This window comes from Gavialis gangeticus, unplaced genomic scaffold (assembly GCF_001723915.1).
Source record: "Gavialis gangeticus isolate Ggan-Ray unplaced genomic scaffold, GavGan_comp1, whole genome shotgun sequence".
Lineage (NCBI taxonomy): Eukaryota > Metazoa > Chordata > Crocodylia > Gavialidae > Gavialis > Gavialis gangeticus.
The window spans coordinates 258,294,363-258,319,073 of NW_017729032.1; the positions used below are offsets into that span (position 1 = coordinate 258,294,363).

General features: G+C 43.3%; 1 protein-coding gene across 1 annotated transcript; it reads left to right on the forward strand.

Moving 5' to 3' along the window:
- Positions 1–1,330: 1,330 nt before the first annotated feature.
- Positions 1,331–23,209, forward strand: SH2D1B (SH2 domain containing 1B). The gene is made up of 4 exons (XM_019525773.1): positions 1,331–1,653; positions 9,032–9,095; positions 13,800–13,968; positions 21,348–23,209. The coding sequence occupies exons 1-4, from the start codon at positions 1,508–1,510 to the stop codon at positions 21,383–21,385; spliced, it is 417 nt and encodes a 138-aa protein (XP_019381318.1). The 5' UTR covers positions 1,331–1,507; the 3' UTR covers positions 21,386–23,209.
- The last annotated feature ends 1,502 nt before the right edge of the window (positions 23,210–24,711 follow it).

The following is a 24,711-nucleotide window of genomic DNA, read 5'->3' on the forward strand; positions in this document are numbered from 1 at the left end:
GAATCCTGCCAAGTTTCAAGGAGATAAGTGCAGGGGTTTCTGGGAAACTGCACCTCAAACTGTTCAGAGCAAAACTTGTGTCACTTGTAAGCGTGAAGGCACAGAGGGAGCTCAGTTCAAAGAATGATTTTTATGTTGTTTTCTCGTACCTTCCCCAGAGCACTGAGCTGGGAAGGGACCTCAGGGAAGAATCACAGACACTGGCCAGCTACACAGTCAATATGAGAGTAGTCCTTCTCCCCTCTTCCCCCTCCCTCTCCTTAATTTCTCTTTAGCTGCAAGCAAGCCCAGCTTCAAAACTCACGTTTCAAAACTTTTGAAACATTTTGACTGCCCTGGTTTCCTTTCAAGGCTGTTTCAAAACCTTTCATTTCGATTTCTCTGTTTCGAGCTCAAAACAAGTCGAACCAGCATCAAAACCAAACAGCCAGCAGAATTTTGCACAGCCCTACTATCTATCTGGCTCAGTCTCACACCCCCTCCCCACCTCAACAGACACCTTAGCTTCGCTTCTTGCCCCAATCTATCCTTCCCAGGAGGAATCTCCCAAATTGGTTCCTCTCTGCATTCAGGGTAAATTACTTCCTCCCCATGATGCCTGAGGAAATTATTGTGATCCCAGGAGACACAGTCTCATAAAGCTCTGCTGCTTGAAGCCCCATTGAAAAGCAAAAGCAATTCCAGAAGCTTTGGTCTGCCCCAGCAGACCTGACCTGGACAATTCTCATTAAAGGCAAGATGTATGTACAAACTGCAACATTTTAAATGGTTCTAACTTGAGTGGATTTTCATGTGAGCATAAAGTACATCATTGACACCAGGATAACCTTTCACCCTCATCAAATGTCAATCTGGTACTGTACTCCAAAGTACAAGTGCAATAGAGCTTCTTAAGAAAACGTTTTGTAATTTTTTTAACATGATTAAAATGCCTTAGTTTCAACCTAGTTACAAGGGTGTAATCTCATTTTCCAAAAACAGCTGCATTTTTCCCATGTAGAGGAGTGGGGAAGCATCTTGAGGCATATAGCTGATATGGAATATTTCAGTCCAGATAGTTAAATTTGGGCAAGGTTGTAAATAATGAGAAATACGAGATTTAAATAAAAACTGTTGGGTATATAGGCACTGATGCACTTGTTGCTTTTACTTAAATTTTAGCTGTCATATGGCCTAAAACTAAAAAGTAACTGAAATATCAACTCTTTTTAATAGTATAATTGCAGTCCTCCTAGGTGATGGAAACTAAGGAACACTACAAGTGAAACCATTGACCATTTTTATCACTTCCTGTGTGGATTATACATACCTTATCTGTTGAAATCAGCCTGCTAGTACAGTCTGGTTAGTAATACCCACACAGACAGATTTATGTAGTGAAGACTTAAAATTGTAACTGCAGTTATCATCTTGACAACTGAATTTGGATGAAACCTTCTTTTAATGCCAGTTTACTGATTTCGTCTAGGATTGCTTTAAAGACAAGGGACCCCGTTGATGCTCTTCCATGGAGTACCATGCAAAGTACCCATTTTATCATGGGAAGATAACAAGAGAGTCCTGTGAAGAGTTACTGACCAAAAAAGGAAAGAATGGTTGTTTTTTGGTACGAGAAAGCGAGAGCGTGGCAGGCGCCATATGTCTATGCGTCTTGTAAGTATTGTGCTTACATATTTAACTATTATGTGCATTTTAAGATAGTTGCAAGAGTGAATATATCACAAGGGTGAACATAATACTGAAGTAGAAAAATATTAATATGCTGTATATCTCTGGTTAGGGATTCTCTAGAATCTTTCTCTGGATCTCAAAGTACCATATAAAGATTTAATTAAAAGCTCTGCCTCACTGTTGTGAGACAACTTAGAAACAGAGGTAAAGTGATCTGTCCAAGATCACAGGTCAAGTCAGTGGTTAGCTGGGCATAGAATAAGACAATGTCTAGCCGTTGGCTTTAACTGTTCTGTTGCTTTTTCTTACCTGTGTATTTTACAGGAGAGCAGCAAAAAACTTAGAAACTTGAAAAGCAGAGGCGGTGAATCAAAAGCAAGCAAGCCTCTGAGTGTCATACGCAGCACCAGGGTTTATTTTTTCAAAGGAAATGATTTTTGGCTTCTCTTTCAGAATTGAAAAGAAGAAGTAGAAGCATAACAATGGGTGGGTGAGTGGGCCATGAATCCTAAACACTGCTTAAGGACATGGGGGCGGTGGGGGGGGACTGGAATTGAAAATAGGGGCCAGCAGCCAGAGAAGCTGGGGGGAGATGAAACTTCTTTTTTAGTTGCCAAAAATGATTATTTAAATGGCTGCTTGACAAGTATTGGAAACCAAAAAAAGTGACATCCACCTCCTGAGCAGCAAACCGCCCTTTCTTATGCACCATGTGCCCTTACCACCCAGGCAATTCTGGCCTGTTAGACCTCAGGAAAGAGGACTTAAAAGTTCAGTTCTTGTCCTTTTTACATATTTACCTTTCCAATATAATCAGTAGGTCTGCTACTTGCATGTTCTTGTGCATGTTCTTGAGTCACAAATAAGTAAGCCTGTTCTCAGTTTTCCTTGTACTGAGCTTGCGTGGCTTTCCATTCCTGTTGATGACCTTCCTTTTTGGATATAGCACAATAAGCTTTGAATACCACACTGAACTAATTCCAAAATTCAAGGAACTGTTCTAGGCATCAGTAAAGCAAAGTCCTATTGACACTGGTGAAAGTTAGGAGAAAAAAATAATGGCAGAAATGAAAGAGACATGGATTTCCTGACATATAGCTATGTGAGGAATGGGATAGATGGAAAAGGAATATAAGGGGAACTGAGGCACAGAGCCCTTGGCATAGAGAAGAGAATATGGTCATTGGGAGCAAGGGAAAAAATAGAGTCCATCTCTGGCATGGGAGTCAGCTGGGGATCCTAGCACTGGGGAGAAGGGGGAATGAAGTGTATAATGACCCATAGCTGGCAGGGGGAAGAGCACAGGAGGAGCAAATATTTTAAATAGGGGTTTGAGAGGGAGGCACACAAGGAGATTTTGGGGAGAATGGAGGAATACAAGTTACTCTTAGGTGGATGCAAAAGTGTGTAATAATGTAGGCTAACTCCAGTTAGCATTTTTAGTGCTTTGAGCTGCTTGTACACACCAGGGGGGTTTAATTTTCCCTAAACTGAAACAGTGCTTTTTTTAAACACTGCTTCAATTTAAGGAGAATTAAACTGAATTAAACCCCTGTGGCATTTACACAAGGGTGAGGGCCCAATCCTTACCTACCTCTTCAGCCCAGGCAGTCCAAGGGAGCACCACAGCATGGAGGGAGCGCTGTTCCCCAACCCTTCCCGCTCCCCTTCAGTTGCAAAGGGAAAAACCAGGTCCCTGCAAAGCTCAGGCAGGCAGGCAGGCTCCAGGGAGAAAAAAAACAGATCAGGCTCACTGCTTTTTTTTCTCCCCTTCAGTGGAGTCTGCCTGCATGGGCTGCCTCTAGGTCCCACAGCCCCTGAGCTGTGCAGGGCCCACCAAGCCCCAAGTACGTCGGCTTCCAGTTTCCCGTGCACTGTTGCGCTTTGGCAGGTAGCAAACTAAACACCCCAGAGGTGTTTTATCTTGCTACGTAGCAAAGTCATTTAAAGTGGAATATGCCATCTAGTGTGCAAACAGCAATGCCATTAAAGTGGTGCACAAGGGAATTTAAGCCACTTTAAAGACCAATTTTGTGGTGTGTGCAATGGCCGATAGGGAGACAGTGGATGTGATGCTGCTTCATGTGTCAACAGAATTTGTAACTAAATTGCAGGAAAAATTCTAGTTGAAGTTAACTATGGTACTTCATGGTACATAGATCACTCATGATGTGAAGAGACAGTGGGATTACAAGGATGTAAACAGAGTACACTTTAGCCTGTTAGACAGTGTATCCTTTATAATGGTGCCTTAGCCCAAGAAATCTAACCCTAACTCTCTCCTGGTTGAATGTGCAGAGCTAGTCTAGCAGTTAGAAAAGTTCTATTGTTAATTGCAAAATTAGGACAATTTTATTATGTTGCTGATCTATTAGAGAACATACTCGTTCAAAGTCGCACAATGTTCAGTTATAACGTTGTTGGGCTCCCGCCTGCTAGTAAGTAACTACTGTGATGTAATTGGATTTGCTTAACATCATCTCGCTTAAAGTCGCATTTTTCAAGAATGTAACTACGACGTTAAGCGAGGAGTAGCTGTTGATGTGTCCATGTTTATCATACTAGGACCATGGTTCCATAGTTAAGGCTGAGTCAGAAGTTTGCAGTTTAACAGGAGGTTAATTATTTTGTTTTTCATAAATTATAATAAAATGACCCAATATAAAATATGGAACAAAAATTGATGATTTGAAATGTTCCTGGTTGCTTGATGAAAATTAGGTGGACACCAAAAAGAAACAAATTTCAAAATGAATCAGAGCTATGTCTCACTTTTTATAACCCCTTATATTATTTTTAAGGAAACAAAACCATTTGGAGATCTCTGCATCTGTCCATGCACTGATCCACTACAGTATCAGTAATATTTTCAGAAGGCAGGACAGTTCATTAGTTTCACAGTTTTTAATCATTTAAGTAACTGAGAAAGGTGCCAAGACAAACTTATGATCCTATCCTATCTAGCAATGACAATGCACTACTGCTATTTGCTATGAATTAGGAAAGAGAGTGTGTCTATTCTAGTGAGTACTTTGGGAAGGAACAAATGGAAACCAAGAATTTCATTCCCATGTTTTTCTACTTGTTTTACAATCTCTTGCACCATCCTAAGTAAAGTATATGTGTACAATAAATACATTATCTTGTCTTTAATTTTGCATTTGTGGTGCTCAAACTGTTAGTGACTATGGAAATAGCGTGGTCTGTGGCTGAATAATATCTAGTTGTGTATACCCATGTGTTAGCTTGTGACTGGATGCTTTGAAGAATAATCCATGTATAACAATGTATGTTTTCAGGGAAGCTTCAGATTTGCATACCCAGACATTTATTCCCCCTCTCAATTGGCCTGACCAGCTAACTGATATTGCATAAGGGCTATTAGATTTCTATTTGATAGCTTTGGAATAGCTTTGTAAAAAAACAAGTTGTCTTGCTCACCTTTTTGAAATAACAACACATAGTAGACTGCTTATGATTTTTTGTGCTTATTTCCCAAATGCAACACCAAGTATATAAAGATACTTGCAATGGTAGTCTTTCTAATGAATAGAAATGATTTTGTCCAGTAGCAACAGGAAACAACCATACAAAACCAGAAGATAAAACTGTAACATTTTACTCGTCTTGCATCATGCGTGAAGTTGGTCCAACTCTTCTTCTGAATGAGAAAGGAGAAAAAGCTTTGAAAGTTTTTATGAGACCATGTGCTGGACTAGAAATCTTCAACTCTCAGAGGAGTGTTGATGCAACTCTACCGCTCAGTGCATATAGCCCATGGGCACTTAATCATCAATTAGTCTAACCCTGCCTACAGGAATTCTGGATGATAACATGAGAATATGTCCGCTAACCACCTGAGCCCTGTCTATCCTAGTAGTATGCTATGTGCTGGTGCAGCAGTGGCAGATTTCCCCAGGTGGCCTGATACAGAAGACCTGAAAGCCTTGGGCCTTAGGCCCTGTACTTTTATCAGACTCAAGTATGGGAAAAGATTCTGCGTGTGTCTCCTCAGCTGAATGCACCAGGACAAGAAACCCCTTAGCACTCCAACTGCCTCTCAGGTTACTGTATTGCCTGATTCATTTGATTTCATGGTAGCTCTTGCAGTACTTTCTGACTATATAAAACTCACTCCGTGAATTGGTTTGAGCCAAACACACAAAGTAATTCTGAGTTAAAGGGCTAACGTTCTAGTTAATGCCGGGTTGGGCATTTTATACCTTTCCTATGTCCACCTTCTTCTGTTCTCAGCCTTCTTTTGAAATATTTGATTTTAAAATAAGTGTTAACTATACTACTGACTGATTAGTCATACTTGGTAGTTTTGTGTGGCCACCATAGGAAAAATTAAAGAGGGGCTGTCTGAAAAAATAAGTCAGGAGAGAGATTAAATTTAACTCATAAAGTCATGTCAGCCTCAAAATGACATGTTGCTTCACCCTTGTTGGAAACTGTTAAAAAGAATTCAGAACCTCAATGTTTCAGGCCTTAGGGTAAAAGATACTTTCAATCACACTGGGTAGGTAGAATATTATCTCGCATCATAAAACAAACTGTGAGTGGAGAGAAAATCTCACACATCGTGGTCAGCATTGTTATCCTTTCCTGTACGTTGTCTCCTTCAGCAAGGCTGCATGAGCGATTCGATCTCTGCCTCTGGTTATCATGTACAGTGTCCTCATGGCAGCCTGTTCCAGTTCTAGTTCCACATATACATCTTGAATCCAAGGCAACCAGATGCAGTCCAGGTTTAACTGGCCTCCCTCCCTATACTCAAGAGTGCCTAATGTCCATAAGCCTTGTGTGTAACGTTGAATGGATGTGTTACAAGGTCATTCACTAGTGTAATCATTGCTTTTCATCAAAATTAATATCTAATTTGTTTCTTATTTTCTGAAAGTTCCTTTGGAAGCATCAAGGACTGTCACCGTGCCCTGGGCAGAGGTGGTGCATGGGGCAGCAGCTGCAACTGGACAGCAGCAACAGTTGTTGAGCCAGAAGCACAGCCAGAAGCTACTACCCCTCTGACCCCTCAGATCGGCACCTGGGGTTGGTGCCCTTGTTGCTCCTCCTCAGTTTATGCTACTGTGCATCTCACACAATGAGAGGTCTATATCTTGCCTTACATCCTACCTTGCTTCTAAGCAAAGGACTATCATTTTGGAAGATCACTGCTCTCATCTGGATGTGTTAATTTGAAACCAACTTTGTTTTCTCTTTAAATAGAAATTCATGGTGCAAGGACTCTTTTGTATTAGTCTTTCTTGTGGCAGTTGGCTGTTTTGGGGGAGTAGAAGCTCTCTAGGGACTGCTTGATGCTCGTACCCACCTTATAATGTGACAAGGGCACGGTGAACATCCTGGGAGAACTGGAACATATCAGAGTGTTTAAGAATTTATTGAAAATACCCTCTGTTCAGCATCTCCCCAATCAAAGTATAGCTTCCTAAGTGACTTGGAAGTTGACAAGATAGTCAGGGAATACAGAGAACAGATTAAAATGGTAATGCACGGATAGGCAAAAGAAAGGAATAATATCTAGTTGTGTATACCCATGCGCTAGCTTGTGACTGGACGCTTCAAAGAATAAAAATGTCTATTTTCAGGGAAGCTTTAGATTTGCATACCCTGACATTTATCCCCTCTGTCAGATGGCATGACCAGCTAACTGACATTGCAGAAGGGCTATTAGGCTTATATTTGATTTTTTGCTTGATAGTCAGTCTGCTGCAATGGGACTGGAAGAAGTGTTCCTGGTGTTGCAACAGTGGCAATTTTAATCATTATCAAATAGGTTTCTTGATAAATTAAAGGTGAGTTATATCAGGATGCCACCTTATTCATCATAGTATTTTCCAGTTCAGACACATATTGTTTGTGAGGGAAAAAATTTAAGGGTCTGTGTCAAACTGAGTCCCTTCCTTCCTGTATTACCAGTGATAAAAATTCTGCAGCTCTCAGACACTTATATAGTCCCCCTCCCTTCAAATTATGCCTTTCATTACATCTGTGCAAAATTACAGTTTTATTTGGAGATTACTCAGGTGTAATATAGTGGCTATTGATGGTGAACAAGAATTTTGTTGTAAATTCATTGGAGCAGGGCCTATTATCATGCTCTATATTTATACCATGCTTAGCACAATGAGGTCCTGGTGCATGATCCAGGGCTATGAGGTGCTATTGTAACACAAATGTTTTGTACGGAATAGAATCTTGCTCATTTTTTGTGTATTTCTATATTACATTGCCTGCTCTGGCTTCAGCTTGCATAGACTTACCTGAGTTAGCCTTAAAGTAGCTGGCAGCGTGGTCACAACTGCATGAAGCTTGCCACAAGCTAAAAAACTTGACAAAATGGGATAAATCTTAGGACAAGTAATCACACAGAGTTCTTTGTTGCTGCAGCTGTCTCATACCAGTTCAATTATATATATACCTGGCGTGTCTGTAGTGACTGCAGTGTAGATATGGCCTTAGCGGCATTGTGTGCACAGTTAAAAAACAGCAGCTAATCCAACAGATATGTGAACACACACACACCCTCACACCCACAAGCTGTCTTGTATAGATAAGATGCTCTTTTAATATGTTCATCTTGAGTAATACTTGACTTTTCTGACCACAGTCTAAGGCAACCACATCAGAAGAACGGATGTTTATATCCTATCATCTGAAACTCTAGACTGATCAACAATGGTCTCAGAGCAGTTTGGATAACTCTCCAATATATTAAACAAGTATGAAATCAATGTGGGTCCAAAACTGAGCAGCCTTCCTTTTCCAAAGAAATATTCTGTTATTCTACCAGACACAGATGGGGCCTGTGAATAAGTGCCTTCTACTTAAGCATTAAGGGTTTTGGCATTTCAGAATTGGTCCTTTTAATTTTAAAAAGGGATTTTGAGAAATAGTGGTATTATAAATATCCATTTTAAAAGATTTGGTGCATTTTTTAAAGACCTGTTACATACGTATATTCATAAGAGGTATGTGAGTGTGTGGGTGTATATAACATAGATGGATTTAAGTTACAGAATTGCCTCTGACTTTAGTTTTGAGATGCCTAACTAAACCAATAAAATGGCTAGCTGTTTTCCAACCTACTGTTTGTACAAATTATATACTCTAGAAAAGATTTAGTGAGACTCTAGAACAAAATTTAATGAGCCCACAGTTGTTGATGGCAACATGTTATTAATAGCAGTCATTTCTTGAGATTATTGAACTGGAATTTTAATCTTTTAGTGATTTTGTTTTGTATACTGTAAATTCTCTGGCTAAAACGAGGTCAGACCATTGCAATTCCTGGATTGCTGATGACAAACATAATTTATGCAAGGATATCTCTTTACAGTTTTGAAAGACTGGTTTACACTTATCGGATCTTCAGGGAACATGAAGGAAATTTGAGGATTGAGGTAAGAGCATGTCATTTCATCTGGAATGGAAATGACTATTTAATTTCTTTCTCATATGAGAAGATACCTATATAGAATCTTTCCCATTATAATATTTTTCCATGCTTGCACTCTACCCTTGATTTCTTAACAAAACATCTGTCTTTGCCCATCAGCTTAGAAGTAACTGCTATCTCTACATCACTTTTTTGTAACCTAAGCATATTGCTCACCTTTTAGCCTGGCTCACCCATGATCTACAGATCTGGCCACCTTTTCTGACAGCCTAAAAATCTTTTGCATTTGCCTTCCTCTCTGCAGTCTATTGGAATGCTCTTTTGGTTTACCAAAAACTCTGTTAAGTGACCTGTAAACAAATACATTAGTGCACAATCATAAGAGCTTTTGCATTTTGGAACAACTCCTGTCATTTTTTTAAAAGATTCACATGTAATCCTGGGTAAATCTAACGTTTGGAGAGGTACAAAAATGGTAGCTCTAGAAACTTATGTTGGTTGTGTGCTCCTAAAATTGGAGGGGGCATAAGAGCATGGGCCCCTCTATGCCTCCATACAGAAAGTCAAAAAGCCCAAGGCTGAATTGATTCACTCTTTGCAGGTTGGTCTAAACTGCATAGATTGAAGTGATAAGCAAGTGAACAGACAGTCACTTTTGATTCTGGAAATGTAGCCACATGCCTGCAGTGGCTCAGGCCAGAAGGTGGGGGTGCTAGAGCACACCTCCCTTTTGGGCTGGAACAGACAGCTTGGGCCAAGGCTAGCCAGCCCACCCTGCAAGGAGGTAGGGGGGTTGCGGCAGATGTGCAAAACATCCTGGGATGCTGGGGGACTGTGAGTTAACGTGAATCTGGAGGGGATCTGGGACACAAGTTCAATAAAACAATTTAACCTAAATGAGTTAAGTCTGCTACTATATCCATCCAGGTTTATCTTAAACCAGTTTCAGCGATTTTGATGTGCACTCAGCTTCTGTTGTGTTACAGATTTGAACTGGTTACTGATCATGAATACCAGTTTGTGTCACTTCTGTCCCTAGCCCATACATGCAGATAAAGGTGTGGTGAGATCTAATGCACGGTCCACACATTTGAGCCTCCTGCCATGCCACATGTGCATGGCAGGAGGTGTGATTATGGGATAGTGTGTTCAATCCCATCACACTTAATTGCCAGTGCAGGGGGAGCCTGATTTCAGGCTCCCACTGCACCAGCAAGAAGCAAGTTCCCAGGGGTGGAAGCTTCCTCAATTGAGGGGCTACCAGCCATGGGGGCACCCCATACACTCCTGAGGCTGGGAGATTGCAGCAGCCACGATTCTCCAGCCCTGGGGGTTTCACATACTTCAGGGCAGCTGCACCCCCCTGGCTGCCAGGATCCACAGTTAGCAGCTGCTGGGGCCCCTCACTCGCAGCCCTGACTGGGCATGTTGTATCCCTGGGTTGGGAATTCTGTCAGCTGAGACAGGGAGGGGAGACCCTGCTACACTTGAAAATTAAAGCTGGATACCAACCAGCTATAAAGTTACTACATATTTTCAAGGTCTAACTTTATAGCTGGTTGGAGCTTTTTATCATGTGATTTGTGTTTTGCACACGTAGCTGGTATGAAGGTACTTGTGCAATTAACCAGCTAATTGCACAATACCTGTAATATGTAGACGGGGCCTACACATTATCATAATATGCAGACTTTACCTTGATCCAGACCTAGAGAGAGGACAGTTTAAAATGTTTTCCTGCCTCTCCTTGTTTCTTCTAAGACTTCCAGAATGTTTATTAATAAGAATCAATTGTAGCGACATCTTTGTTTCCAGATAAGTGGAGTAGGGCCACTAAATTTGCTTCTCAGAAGCCACTAACTATAAGCTATCAGAACATAACAACTTTGGATCATTATCATGTTAGCTTGGATTCAAGTCAGCAACCTTCAGATAGGTGCTACATTCTATTACCACTTTTTCACGATTTATTGAAAAAATATTGTAATTATTCAATTCCTTGAATCACAGCAGCTGCTTTTCTGGAGGTTTTTTTCTGTGTTTTCCCCCACTGAATAGTAATTCAAGCATTTTTTTAAACTGAGTTTCTTTCCAAGGTTTGGCAATAAATGCAAATCAAAATTGTCCTCATGGTTGTTTGAGAGGCATTCTAAGCGAGGGCTTTCTTGGTTTTTAAAATAATACAATTGGATATTTATTTATTTATCATAGTTTCATAGATTTAGGGTCGGAAGGGACCTAGTAGATCTTCTAGCCCGACCCCCCGCCAGGGTGGGAGAACAACAAAACCCCAAAACAAAAACAGGACTCAAATGAGTCCAGCCAGGTAGGCATCCAGCCTCTTCTTAAAGACCCCCAGGGTAGGGGCCAGCACCACTTCCCTTGGAAGTTGGTTCCAGCTCCTAGCCGCCCTAACTGTGAAGTAGTTTTTGCGGATGTCCAATCTATACCTCCTCTCCATCAACTTGTGCCCATTACTCCTTGTTATGCCAGCGGGCGCTAGGGGAAACAGCGTCTCCCCCAAACCCTTCTGGTCCCCCCTAGTGAGTTTATAGACGGTCACCAGGTCCCCCCTCAGCCTTCTCTTGTGGAGGCTGAATAGGTTCAGGTCCCGCAGTCTCTCACTGTAGGGTCTGCCCTGTTGTCCCCGGATCATGCGGGTGGCCCTCCTCTGGACCCTCTCCATGTTGTCCACATCCCTCTTGAAATGGGGCGCACAGAACTGGACACAATACTCCAGCTGTGGCCTGACCAGCGTCGCGTAGAGGGGGAGGATCACCTCCTTGGCTCTACTCGAGATGCACCTGTGGATGCACGACAAGGTCCGGTTAGCCCTGCCAACCATGACCTCGCATTGTCGGCCCATGTTCATCTTGGAGTCAATAATGACTCCAAGATCTCTTTCTGCCTCCGTGCTCTCAAGTAGGGAGTTCCCCATTGTGTAAGTGTGCTGCTGGTTCCTACTGCCCAAGTGCAGCACCCTGCACTTGTCCGTATTGAAACGCATCCTGTTCCTGTTAGCCCACCCCTGTAACCTATCCAGATCCTTCTGCAATCTCTCACTCCCTGCTAGCGTGCTCACCTCCCCACAAATTTTGGTGTCATCAGCGAATTTAAACAGGTTACTTTCCACCCCATCATCTAGATAGCTGATGAAGAAATTGAACAGCGCAGGCCCCAGGACCGAGCCCTGGGAGACTCCGCTACCCACCTCCCCCCAGGTCATTCTTAAGGCCCAGGTTCTGCATAAAACACACTACAGACACAGAGGTCCACCTACCTGGAGCTCCTGAAAGGATAAGGGCTTGCTAAAATAAAAAGAGCAGTAGTGTAACCAGGGGTGGGAAAGCAGGGCACCAGCCCTAGGTGCTAGTTTAGAAGGGCCACAAGAATTGTGCCTGATGCTTCTTGTGGCCCCTTGGCCATTGCTGTCCAAGGTGAAGAAATTGTTTGTTATGCCTGTGAAAAAAAAAAGAATTTGTATTTACTGAATCATATTTAAAAACCTAAGAACTCCTTGTTTCTGCTGTCATGGGCAAAGCTCCATTGTAATATATGCTGTCTGAATGTACAGTGTCAGTCCCTTTTCCTCTGTCTCAGGGTTACAGACTGCTTTGTATGTTTAGATAGACACCCATAAGCAGTGCTATTAACTGAGACTGTGATAGATGGTCATCATCCCTATATGCTGGGGCTGGGGATTTTGAGAATTAAGCTAAGTAAAATATTAGTAACCAATATTAATGGCAAAAATTCCTCTTACTTCCATGTTATAGAATCAGGTCCTGGATAAGAAGGATGTGGTTGCTAACCATATTATCTGAGGACCAGTTTTGCTATGCCAGTTCTCAAGGTTTTTATACAAGTGCCATGAGGTTTATTATTTGTCTTAGAATGCCAGCTCCTGGCTTTCATTTAGAAAAAAGAGATTCAGTTCTTCAAAGAACAGGTTGCAAAATAACAGCACAACTTAAAGGCTGTGATGCTAGAAGACACAAGGGGGGAAAAAACCCCAAATTATTTATTTATCCACTTTTAAGCCAATCTGATAACTTGTACATGCCTGTGATTTGGAAATACTTTTATCAGGGAATAACTCCATGCATTCACTTCATCGCTACAGTTCTCAAAAACCCTATCCACTCCATCACACTATTCTGCCCTTGAGCTGGGCATAACTAATTCAGAAGTCTTCAGTGGAATTCATAGTAATCAGCAAAAGAGAATCCTATGAACTGGACTGCTTGGGAGACCTGTTTTCTGGACTTGACTGTTGATCTCCTGAAACATTTGCTTGTTAGAGATACCACTTTCATCATAGTAGAATCTACAGGGACTGTTTGTAAGGTCCATAGTGTGCCTAACAGCATTGTCATAATATATTAACATTTCCTCTTTGTAAATGCAGATAAAACTTATTCAGATTAGTGGCAACTTCATATAAAAGGGAAAGGATGCTCAGCAAAGAAATAAATGACTATGATTGATTCCATTTAAAAAAAAAATTTCTCCAGGAGTTTTTACGTTTTCATTAAACATTTTTCTGTTGAAATATTTGTTGAAACTTACCCTGTTTCTGGTGATGATGAATTTTCCATGTTGAACAAGTATGCAGGTTCAGGGGACTGGACTCGATAGTCTGGGAGGCCCCTTCCAGTCCTGTGTTCCTATTACCTTCAGAGATCAGTGTTTTCACTTTTTCTTGCAGACTTCTGGAGGTGTTCCCCAGCAGTCCTTCAAAACTTTAAAGGATTTAATATACAAGTATCAAAAGCCAAATCAAGGACTAGTGACCCATCTTCGCTATCCAGTAAAAAAACAAAACCCATCAAGGAGATTAAGGAAAACTATGGGATATGCAGAAAATGTTTATGATGGTAAGAAGCTGATTTTTGTCTCTTTACAGTGGTCATTGGCATTTCTGAGAATGAATTCTCCTAATTAATTCTGTGAGCATGCATAGTACAAACAGAAGTGCTGTATGTTTCTCTTACTTCTTTGCCTTTGTGTATCAGCATTATGATGAATCATGCTGAAGAGGAAAGGGGCTGTCTGTCCTTAGCTTTTCTGAAACTGCCAATGAAAACACTGAGGCCAACATAGAGTATAGACAGATGTAGTAATTGTGCTGTTATCAATGAATACTGGTACAAGCTGGTAGAATGAAACTGTTGGTCTTGTAAAAGTGTAGAAAAACAGCTTTTACTAGCTTCTTATTCAGGGTCAAAGCTGGGGAGCTTTGGGGGTTCATGCACAAGTAACAATTAAAGAGAAACAGTTCCTATGCCCTCCTGAGCAGCTGCACTTCCCCGAGCAACCTTTAAAAGCAGCTAAAATGTTTGTTTGTCCATACCCATAATGGTAACTCTTATAACATCATAAGTATTCTTAAATTCTGTGTTGAAAATGGGTGTTGAAAGAGGGATGTGGGCCAGTGATAAGGGTGAAGGCCTGGGACCTGAGAGATACACATTCAATTGGTATTACCAGTGACTTTGGTTTGGATTTAGGCAAGTTTTTGTTTTTAGCTTCCCAATTATAAGCTGAGGATAGTGTATATCCCTTTTATGCAAGGATATTGAGAGGATCAATATCAATTATGTTGGGAAGAAGGGTCGGGGTGCAGCTCTCTGCTTAGGAGCAGTACACTTCCCTTCAAACTGGTTCTTTAACCATGGAGGGTGCCTTGAAACCCTCTGGGTTAAAATACGGGGGAAGCATGGGGAAGGGGATATACTCATAGGAGTCTATTACAGATCTCCTAATCAAGAGGAAGAACTGGATCTCAAATTCAATAGGGAACTGGCCAAGGCTGCATGTTCCCAATGTATGATCATCATGGGAGACTTCAACCTCCCAGATAACTTGTGGGAAGAGCACACGGCCAAGCCTGACCGGTCATGTAACTTTCTCGCCTGCACTGATGACTTGTACCTGACGCAAGAGGTCTGTGGGCCAACTAGGGGAGAGGCACTGCTGGATTTGGTTCTGGCAACAGAGAATGATCTGGTGAGTGATCTGAGGATCAAGGGCAAGCTTAGTGACAGCGACCATGAACTGATTACTTTCTCTGTCCAACAGAGGGTGGGCAAATCCCTCAGTAAAACAGAAATCCTCAACTTTGGAAGGCTGACTTTCACAAACTCAGGAGACTGGTCAGTCAGGCACTAAGGGACCATGGTCCCCTAAGAAAGGGAGTCCATGAGGAATGGTTGTTCCTAAATAACTCAGTCCTCAAGGTGCAAGGGAAGTCCATCCCATCCTTCAGGAAATGCAGTCAGAAGGCAGGGAAGATCCCTTGGTGCAACAGGGAACTTCTGGGTCTCCTGAAACTTAAAAGAGAAGCCTATACCAGATGAAAAACTGGAATCATCACCAAGGAGGACTACTCAGCACTAGCCCATACCTACAGGGAGAAGTCCAGAAAAGCCAAAGCAGTAACCAAACTCAGGCTAGCCACCAGAATCAAGGATAACAAAAAGTCATTCTTCAGATATGTGGGAAGTCAGAGGAAGAATAAAAGCAACATTGACCCCCCTGTGAGATCAAATGGGGCAGCTGATGTCTGACGCCCAAGAAAAGGCCAATCTCTTAAAGAATTATTTGCATCAGTTTTCCATTCGCCGGAGGGAGTCATGCTGTCAGACAGGACACAAAGCATCCAAGGCTCAGGAGATGGGCCCTCAATTGACGTAGATCAAATGAGAGAACACCTTGAGAGGCTTGACATCCATAAGTCCGTTGGCCCAGGCAGATTGCACTGGAGAGTCTTAAAAGAGCTGGCAGACATTATAGTATGCCCTATGTCCAAGATATCTGAAAGCTTGCAGTGCTTGGGTGATGTACCGGAAGACTGAAAAAGAGCCAACATTGTCCCATCTTCAAGAAAGGGAGGAAGGAATATTCAGGGAATTACAGACATATCAGTCTGATGTCCATCCCTGAAAAGATCCTCGAGAAAATTATCAAGGGATCCATCTGCAACAGGCTAATGGAAGGCAACCTACTGAATGCCAGCCAACATGGTTTTATTACTGGAAGGCCCTACCTGACCATCCTCATCTCCTTCTATGACCAGGTGATGCATTACCTGGAGAAGGGAGATGAGGTTGATGTCATTTATCTGGATTTCAAGAAAGCCTTTGCCTTGGTCTCCCATGTTGTCCTCATGACCAAGCTGTGGAACTGTGTCCTCGACCATCTCATGGTCCAATGGCTGGGGAACTGACTCTGGGGTCGGACCCAAAGAGTGCTAGCTGATGGGAACAAACCAATGTGGCACAAGGTTACCAGTGGAGTCCCCCAGGATTCATTGCTCAGGCCAGTACTCTTAAATATCTTCATCAATTATCTGGATTCGGGTGCCAGATGCAGACTGGCAAAGTTCGCGGTCGACATTAAACTATGAGGGAAGGCAGTCACGCTGGAGGACAGGCTGGGAATACAGGCCGATCTGGACACGCTTGCAAAGTGGGTGGACCAAAACCTGATGGCATTCAAAGTAGAGAAATGCAGGGTACTCCACCTTGGAAGAAAAAAACAGCACTCTACTTATAGGCCCGGCAGTGCTATGCTCACTAACACCGTAACCGAAAAAGACTTGGGGGCTCATGTTCACAAGGTGAACATGAGCCACAAATGTGATGCCATGGCCAGTAAAGCAAACCACACTCTGGCATGCATTCACAAATGCATCTCAAGCAAAGTCAGGGGCGTCATCCTCCTGCTTTACTCGGCCTCAATGAGGCAGCAGCTGGAGTACTGCATCCAGTTTTGGTCCCCCCACTTCAGGAGGGACTTGAATAAGCTTGAGAGAATCCAAAGGAGATCCAACTGTATGATGAAAGGCCAAAAGAGTAAGCCTTACGAGGAAAAGCCGAGGGACATGGAACTCTTCAGCCTGGTGAAGAGAAGGCTCAGGGGGGCTTGGTGGCTGCCTATAAGTATATAAGAAGTTTTTTCTTATATCGAGTCTGAATCGGTCTTCTAGAAGTTTGTGGCCGTTAGACCTAGTTATCCCTTCCGGAGCCCTGGTGAACAGCTGTTCTCCCAGATCCTGATGCACACACTTTATATACTTTCTGTTTCCCTGCAGGCAAGCCCAGCTTGAGCTTCAGAACTGGAAATGTTTTGAAACTTTTGAAACATTTTGACTACCCTTGTTTCATTTCAAAGCGGTTTCAAAGCCCTTCGTTTGGTTCTGATTTCACTGATTTGAGCTCAAAACAAGTCAAAACAGCATCAAAGCAGAACAGCAGGCAAAATTTGGCGCAGCCCTTATGTTTGGTTCCCTAATTGGGACAATTAGCAGTGGCGCACCTACATGCCTGCCGGACCCGGACAGGGACCACACAGCTGCCTGGGCTGTGGTATGAACACCACAGCAGAGCCTCCTGCACTTTTGGGCCAGCTTCCAGTGGGCTGTGGCTGCACAATTGGCCTTTGTGTGAAACTGCTGTCATGTCTTCTGGTACCCTCACCCTGCCATCTGGGCAGCTATTGACCAGAAGATGTGCTCATTGTGGTAGCCCACTTTGAACTGTCACAGTGTGTCTTTTTGGCCCCAAATGGCCAGATCAGCTACCTCGTCTGCCCTCCAACTGGGTCCCCAGTGCTGGCCCAGGGCAGGTTCCTCGGCCCAGGTCTTACCACTTGCTTCATGAGCAGAGATCCTGGTGTTCCCCATTTAAAAACTGCAAATGTTCTGATAAAAAACTCAAATTCTCTCATTAAAATACCCCAAATCTGTGTTCTTCCATGATTTAAATAAAATGCCACAATATATAGAGAGGTCAATTGGGCAAAGTTTTATTGATATATTTACAATTTTAAAGCAGTTTGGAAGCCTACCAGTGCCTCTATCATCATAATAAAATGAATTCTAAATATCTATACACTTTGGCATTTGCTTTTGGTTTTTTTGTCTTAGAAAAATCAGAGCTGTCCCTGCCCTCTTCACTCATTAGGATGTGGGGTGCTGACCAGCATTGATATGCCCATGCCCTGCCCCTGTCCTTGCCCCTCACTCTCAACTCACAGCTGTCCCCCTGGTGCCCCTCACTCCTGACCTGGATCCCCTGCCTGTCCCCCACTAGCTCACTCCCGGCAGCAGCTCCATCCCAGCACCAAGACATGAGTCTAGTGGCAGCTGTCCGTTCCTGCTTTGTGGCTCTGACCAGTGCCAGCCCTTGCTGTTCTGCTCCCTGTGCCTGTGCCCAGGCCCCAGTGATCCCCAGGCTGTTCCCAGGAAGCCCTCAATTGGGGCTCAGGGACTGGGCTGGGCAAGCCCCTTCCCTTCCAGGCTGGCCTCCCCCTGCACAGGCTGCTCTGTGCAGTGGTTCTCTAAGCCTGGCTCTGACAACCACTCCTACCCAGACTGACCCCCATTTCTCTCTCTCTCTCACACCCCCCTCCCTGCTGTCACCTACACCCCTCCCCACAGCCCATCACACACCCAAGTGATTCCTGGGACCAGAAGCCTACCCCCCGCCCAGGGCTGCGGCTGCATGTCCCAGTACCAGTGTGGACATGGGGCAGGGATGCAGTGCGTTAGTTGCCCCTGCAGCTATGGCTCTGGCCACCAGGTCTCCTCCCATCCCATTTGGCTGGCTGTTATTCAATATGGCATTCCAAGACATTGCCCCATTAAGCATACAAGCTAAAATGGATATCTAAATAGTGATACATACCAACAATACCAGCCACCATTATAAAGGGGCAAGTGTTTAGAGTCTATACTTTACCCTTTTGGGGCACAGAGAAGTTACATTTTTCATGCAATCAGCCCCCAGAAAGCACTCTACAGCTGAGTTGTGACACACGTGCACGGCTGCAGAGTGCTTTTAAAGTGACCGATTGTGCCAAAACTTAACCCTCCTCAAATGACAGATCAGATGAACTTGCGTTCCTTAGCATTAATTTGTCATTTGATCAGTCCCAGCCCCACCCCTAGGGGTGTCAGAAAAGGAAGGGAGAGGGAAAAAGAAAAGCTGAAGTAAGCTGTCATCTGGGGTTTGCCTGGCCTGTGCAGGAGGGGGGACAAGTGGATTGGATCCCCCACACCAGGGGCAAAGCATAGAGGGTGCACACAGGGAGGGCTCCCCTGGTTGGCACTGCTCCCCTCCCCACCGACAGTGCCAGTGGCATCTGCTCCCCTCCCCCCCCTGCTCACTGCCACTGTGCTCCTGCTGCTGCCAGCGCAGCCATGCCCCCCCAGTTGCCAGGGCATGCTCTGTTCATGCCCCCCGCCTTCTTGCCCACCCTCCAAACCCCCCCAAATGGTGAAGGATGGCAGCCCCAGCTTTGTATCTGTATTGCAATGAGAAATGGTGTGGACTTCAGTATGGGATAGGAACCTGACTATATACGCAGGTTCCTCAGTGGGACTGCGCACTTTGCCCTGAAGTCCATGCAGCTGCATCTTCCTTATTACTGGTATCCTGCCAGAGTGGGTATGCCTATTCATGTACCTGACTGTAGTGCAGACAGCCTTCCATCCTTGTCTACATTTATACTTTCTAGCTGCTAGCACTAGCTTATAATGCTTTGGCATTTTCAGCATAGCATCTAGAAGACTTGTTCTCAGACTACCTGACACCTGTCCACAATTTGACTGAACGAGTTGCTGGCACCAGCGCAACTACTCTGTTGCAGAGAGAAGGGTAGTAAATTTGTGAATTTAAGTAAAGCTTTATTTATGCTAGCAGGGTTCTTTAAAGCCTCCCTATGTTAAAATGACAGCTGGCTGTGGCGTAGATCACTTACTATGATTAAATGCTCTGAGCTTGAGGTGAGAGTTTTGGAGCAAGTTTCATGGCTGTAGCTACATTGCTTAATGAGTGATGCTAAACAGTCTCACCTCTTGTAAGAGATACTGATTCTTCACTTTGGGTCACAGGCTAGAAACGAAATCTCTTACTTAGGGTACCTGTACATGTGCTCCAGCGTGGGTGCAGAGGGGGTTAATTAAAACACCTGCAGTGTCTCATGTATTCAGCATCCCATGTTTCAAAATGGCGGCAGGGGCCCTTTAACTAAAGCTCATTAAATGAGCTTTAGTTAAAGCACCCCCACTGCCATTTTGAAATGCAGGATGCTGAATACATGAGACATTGCAGCACGTTGAAGCATTCTGAATAGAACTCTCCAGCAGACTCAATTGATCAAGTCTGCTCTGACGTGCTCTGATTAGAATACATCGGAACACCTATAAAAGTGCCCTGATAGTTGTCCTAACACCGTGGATGCTCTACATATCATCTATATTTGTTTTTAAAAGCACTGTTTTTCCCTTTGAAGTAAAAAATCCATGCACATGTAGACAGGAGTTAAAAAAGTAACTGTAGTCATGCACATTCACAAAATATTTTGCACAAAGGAAGCCACAAGATCTTTTTCTAGACAGGCTTCTTCTCAACTGGTCATTTCATGCAAGCCATGAATATGTGGTTAATTCTACTGATGTTAACATCGCTACTCACATGACTGAAGGCTTCAGTATTAGTCCTTAGCCAGCTTTGATGATTACTTTATTGTTCAGGACGAGCTTGGCTGTAGATGTCTGCTTAAAGGATTGCAGAGCTCCTGGAACAAGGGCCCTGCTCCCACTGACTCCTAAAGAAATACTATGTCTAATGCTGGGTGTGTTGACACAAGATGCTTTACTGTGCAATAGACTAATCTGCTGTGCAGTAAGGCACCTCCTTCTACACATGCACAGTAGATTAGTCTACTGAGCAGTTCCCTATTACCTGTGTAGATGCCCTGCCAAGGAAAATTTACTGCACAGTATTTTACTGCACTGTAAGCTTACAGTGCAGTAACAGCACGTGTAGACGTGCACGCTGAGTATGACAGAAAAGGGGGTTTAGTCTTTCTTGTAAAGCGTCTCCACCTGGGAGGAGTTGAGTATTTCTTGCTACATTTTTAGCTGTGCTTTTTGTGTGAGGTTAATCAGTGAGTGAGCCCTTGGGTAGTAGATGAGCACAATGTGGAATCTTCTCAGCTTGAGTTGCAACCAGTTTCACTCAAAGGATCTGTGTGGGGAAGTGACCTTGGGGGCTCAATCTGTGGAACGCTGGTCCTGATGAGTGTTGTGCGTAGTCAGTTTTGCATACCTTATATGAGCCCATTCTGAAAAAATGAAACAAATGGATAAAATATGCCTGGAACAATCTACCCTATCTCCCCCTAAAAGATCATTGTAATGTTTAAATACTGACATGCTGGTATATGATTGTTTGGTTTTTTTATACAGATATCGAAGAGGGTGATTACGTTGATGTCTTGCAGTGAATGGCCTAGAACCTGGTTATTCAGAAGCTATCTTTTTAATTTATATCACAGCAGATCAGCTGAAGACTCCTGCCTTGGAAAATATATTCTTGAGCATGGCTATTTCTGCTGGCTGGACATGATTTTCTACAGACTTTTTTTTCTAGAATTCATTCCTTTTTCCCAGCTCATCAGAGCAATGGTCTTCCATCTTTTCAGACATTCTGTACCCTGTATTTATATACCCTGTTAGAAAATCACAATGTGAATATGTTCCCTGGATGTGAGAGAGTGATTGCTAGTAGGCAAGCTGAAATCTACTGTGATCCAAATTCAGTAGGCTCCACTGAGTGTTGAAAAAGAACTTTATGCATGATGTGTTGGCTTTGCCTCATTGTCGGTTAATAGGGTAAAATTTCAATGAAGAGAAACTTTTTACATCTCAAGGATGCATCTACACATACACTTTACTACAGAAGTAGCTCCATAGTAAAGCATCACAGTCTACACGTGCACCAGTATTAAGGCATAGTAAACTAATTAACTCCACCATAAGATTATCTCCAGGGACTGTACTATTTTACAGTGGAGTCATTAAGTGAGACCAGATGCACATGTAGATGATGTCTGCCAGGAGCAAATTGCACCTGGTCAGCCCAGTCTGCTGGCGGCCAGACGCCCAGCTCCTGCTAGCCCCAACACTGCCACAGCCTGGGGCTGACCCTTTGTCCCTCCTGCCAGCCCAGGGATGCTTCGCCCTAGCTCAAATTGCTGCTGTTTAGGGTGCAAGTGTAGATGCTGTGCCCAGGAGCAGTGTACTCCAGAGTAGTACACTGACTTCAGAGTTTGTTGTGTTATGTTAATTGCATGTGTCGATGCATCCAGAGAAGAGTAATATATCCCTGTAGCACTGGAATAAGCTAATACTGCTGACAAAATAGTACAGGCAGTCAACACCATGGGGGGGCGTTGTTTTTTTGGTTTTTTCAAATTTAAAGTCTATATTGTACAGGTTAAAAAAATCAAATGAAAATAACTGAGGACTTTCTCATCTATAAGCAATACAGTTTACAAATTACTTCTACACTCCTAAGTCCTACATAGATTATTTTATGAAGTTTTCTTTATTTGCTATTAGTTTTGGTAATACAACTTGCTGCATACCTTTTAAACTGGAAATGGATCTACTGCTTATAGTTTTTCTTTAAACAAGAACTAGATTTGAAGAGGTAAGGCAAGCTTCTGTATAAAATGCAGTTTAATTTTGAAGGTGATTACTTGTAGCTAGTGATTAGTGTCAGAAACAGTGCAGAAATAATGCACTTAGGTCTGCCACTGCCAGTCTATGATGGGCATGTGTAGACCTCTCTGTATCTATCCCACATCTGTAAAATGAAGATACTTCTCTGCATTGTGTAGGGCACAAGGCTACTTTTTCCATTAATGCTTGAAAAGAGTTCCTGTTAGAGCCACTGGTGCCATAGACTTGTGAAATACAAATATTAGTTCACTGTAAAGGTAAGGGCCTTGTTACATGGTAGTTTTGGGCAGCATCTGAAGGTCTTAACCCCTGAACTGTCTACACATCTGAACAGCTGGAACTAGTTTTAAGCATTCAAATTACACCACTCCAGGGCAGGATTATCTCTGATTCCTGTTACCCAGGTTATCTTATGCTAAGGTGTAGACACTCTAGGCTATACTTTAATGTAAACACATCCTGCTTCCTACCCTCCCCAGCACCCTAGAACCCCCTATTTACTTGTGGCTTCCCTGTGCAGTCTGTTCCAGGGGAGCAGGCAGGGAAGGATTAATCTGCCTGCCCTGCTGTCACTGCAGCTGCTCTCTGGGCCAGAGGAGCAGCAGCTCAGGCAGTAGCAGCTGCTGGGCTGGCGAGTTAACCCTTCCCTGTATGCTCTCCTGGGACAGACTGCATAGAAACTGCAAAAACAGGCTGCAAAAACACGATGCATGCTATATGCTGGGAAAACAGTTATTGCCGAAGATGAGAAAAGGCTGTTTCCTATTTTAGGAAAACTACTTTATGTGTAACTTGCTTGTGTGTATGGTTTGTCATGTGGCCTGCTGTGGGTGTTCCGAGATTTGCATAGCCTCAGCGTTTATACACACACATTTTCATGCCCAGACGCACTGGAGATCTGGCACATTGGAGCAGACTCAACTGAGTGTGGTCCGCGTGCAAGCTGATGAGCAGGGCGCTGTGTTGCTTGCAGTTGTATAAGCAGCAAAATGTGTGTCAGCATGGAGAAAATGGTGGCGGTGCGCTTTTGAACTAAAAAGCTTTCTATGTGTTTTAGTTCAAAAGCAGACTGCTAGTACTTGCTGATGTGCATTTCACTGTTTATACAATTGCACATGATGCAGCACTGGACACTTTTCAAAGCACCTGGTACTGTGGCGTTTGCATGTCTAAAAATACGCAAGGTCTGCCAGGTCAGAAGGACAAGCGTCTGTGTCCTTTTCCTGATTTATACCTCTAAAAAACTTTAATGTATGGCAACATCCTTGAGTCACTGGCAGGTCTTTGTGTCACTAGGCCTCCCGTCCTGATTTGTTTGGAAAGTACACACAACCTGTGGGAAACCATAGTGCAGGGGCCACCAGGAGGTTGGGGCTCACTGTGATCCCGGCTGAGCCCAGTGATGGAGGTAGCCTACAGTTTTGGTTTGTTTGGGGGGGATTCTTATGTTTTCTTTTGAAGGGAAATGATTCTAGGAAGCTTAGTAATTGGAGGAGGAATTAAATAAGGTTTAATTATTTGTATTATTTATTTATTTTTAATAAACTGTTACGTGTTCAAAATCGCTTGAGAGCGGGAAAGTTATTTGTGGAAAGGGGAATCTGCAGCCCACAGGCTGAAAACCGCTGACCTAATACATGGCAGCTCTTCTGGTCCTGCCCATGAGGAGCTGCAGGAGGTGGGCGTTTCCCAGATTTCTGGGTGGGAGCTGGGTGTAAACCCTGCCATATTCGAACCCAGCTTTTGTATTGCTACCAGGGCCTGTGGATTTTTCCCGCATTGCTGGCTTGGAGCTGGAGCCAACCTCCCCGCTTTGAGCCTGGATCCTCTCTGGCTGCCAGGGCCTTGTGGAGTGGTGGCTCACAGAAGTACAGAGCAGGTGGACAAGGTTCTTTGGGTAGGTGTGATATCTTTTATCAGACCAATTTTATTTTATTAGACCTTTTGCATTTAAATATTATTAGACCATTTTATTTATTTTATTAGACCATTTTATTTGTTCATTATTATTTTATTAGACCAAGGGACAGCAGGGTAGGTCCTATGAGGAAAGGTTGCGGGACCTGAACCTGTTCAGCCTTCAAAA

Coding starts and splice junctions, on each gene's coding strand:
- SH2D1B (XM_019525773.1), top strand. CDS start 1,508: ATGGAGTACCATGCAAAGTACCCATTTTATCATGGGAAGATAACAAGA. Junction 1,654..9,031: donor GCCATATGTCTATGCGTCTT/GTAAGTATTGTG, acceptor ATCTCTTTACAG/TTTTGAAAGACTGGTTTACA. Junction 13,969..21,347: donor TGCAGAAAATGTTTATGATG/GTAAGAAGCTGA, acceptor TTTTTTATACAG/ATATCGAAGAGGGTGATTAC.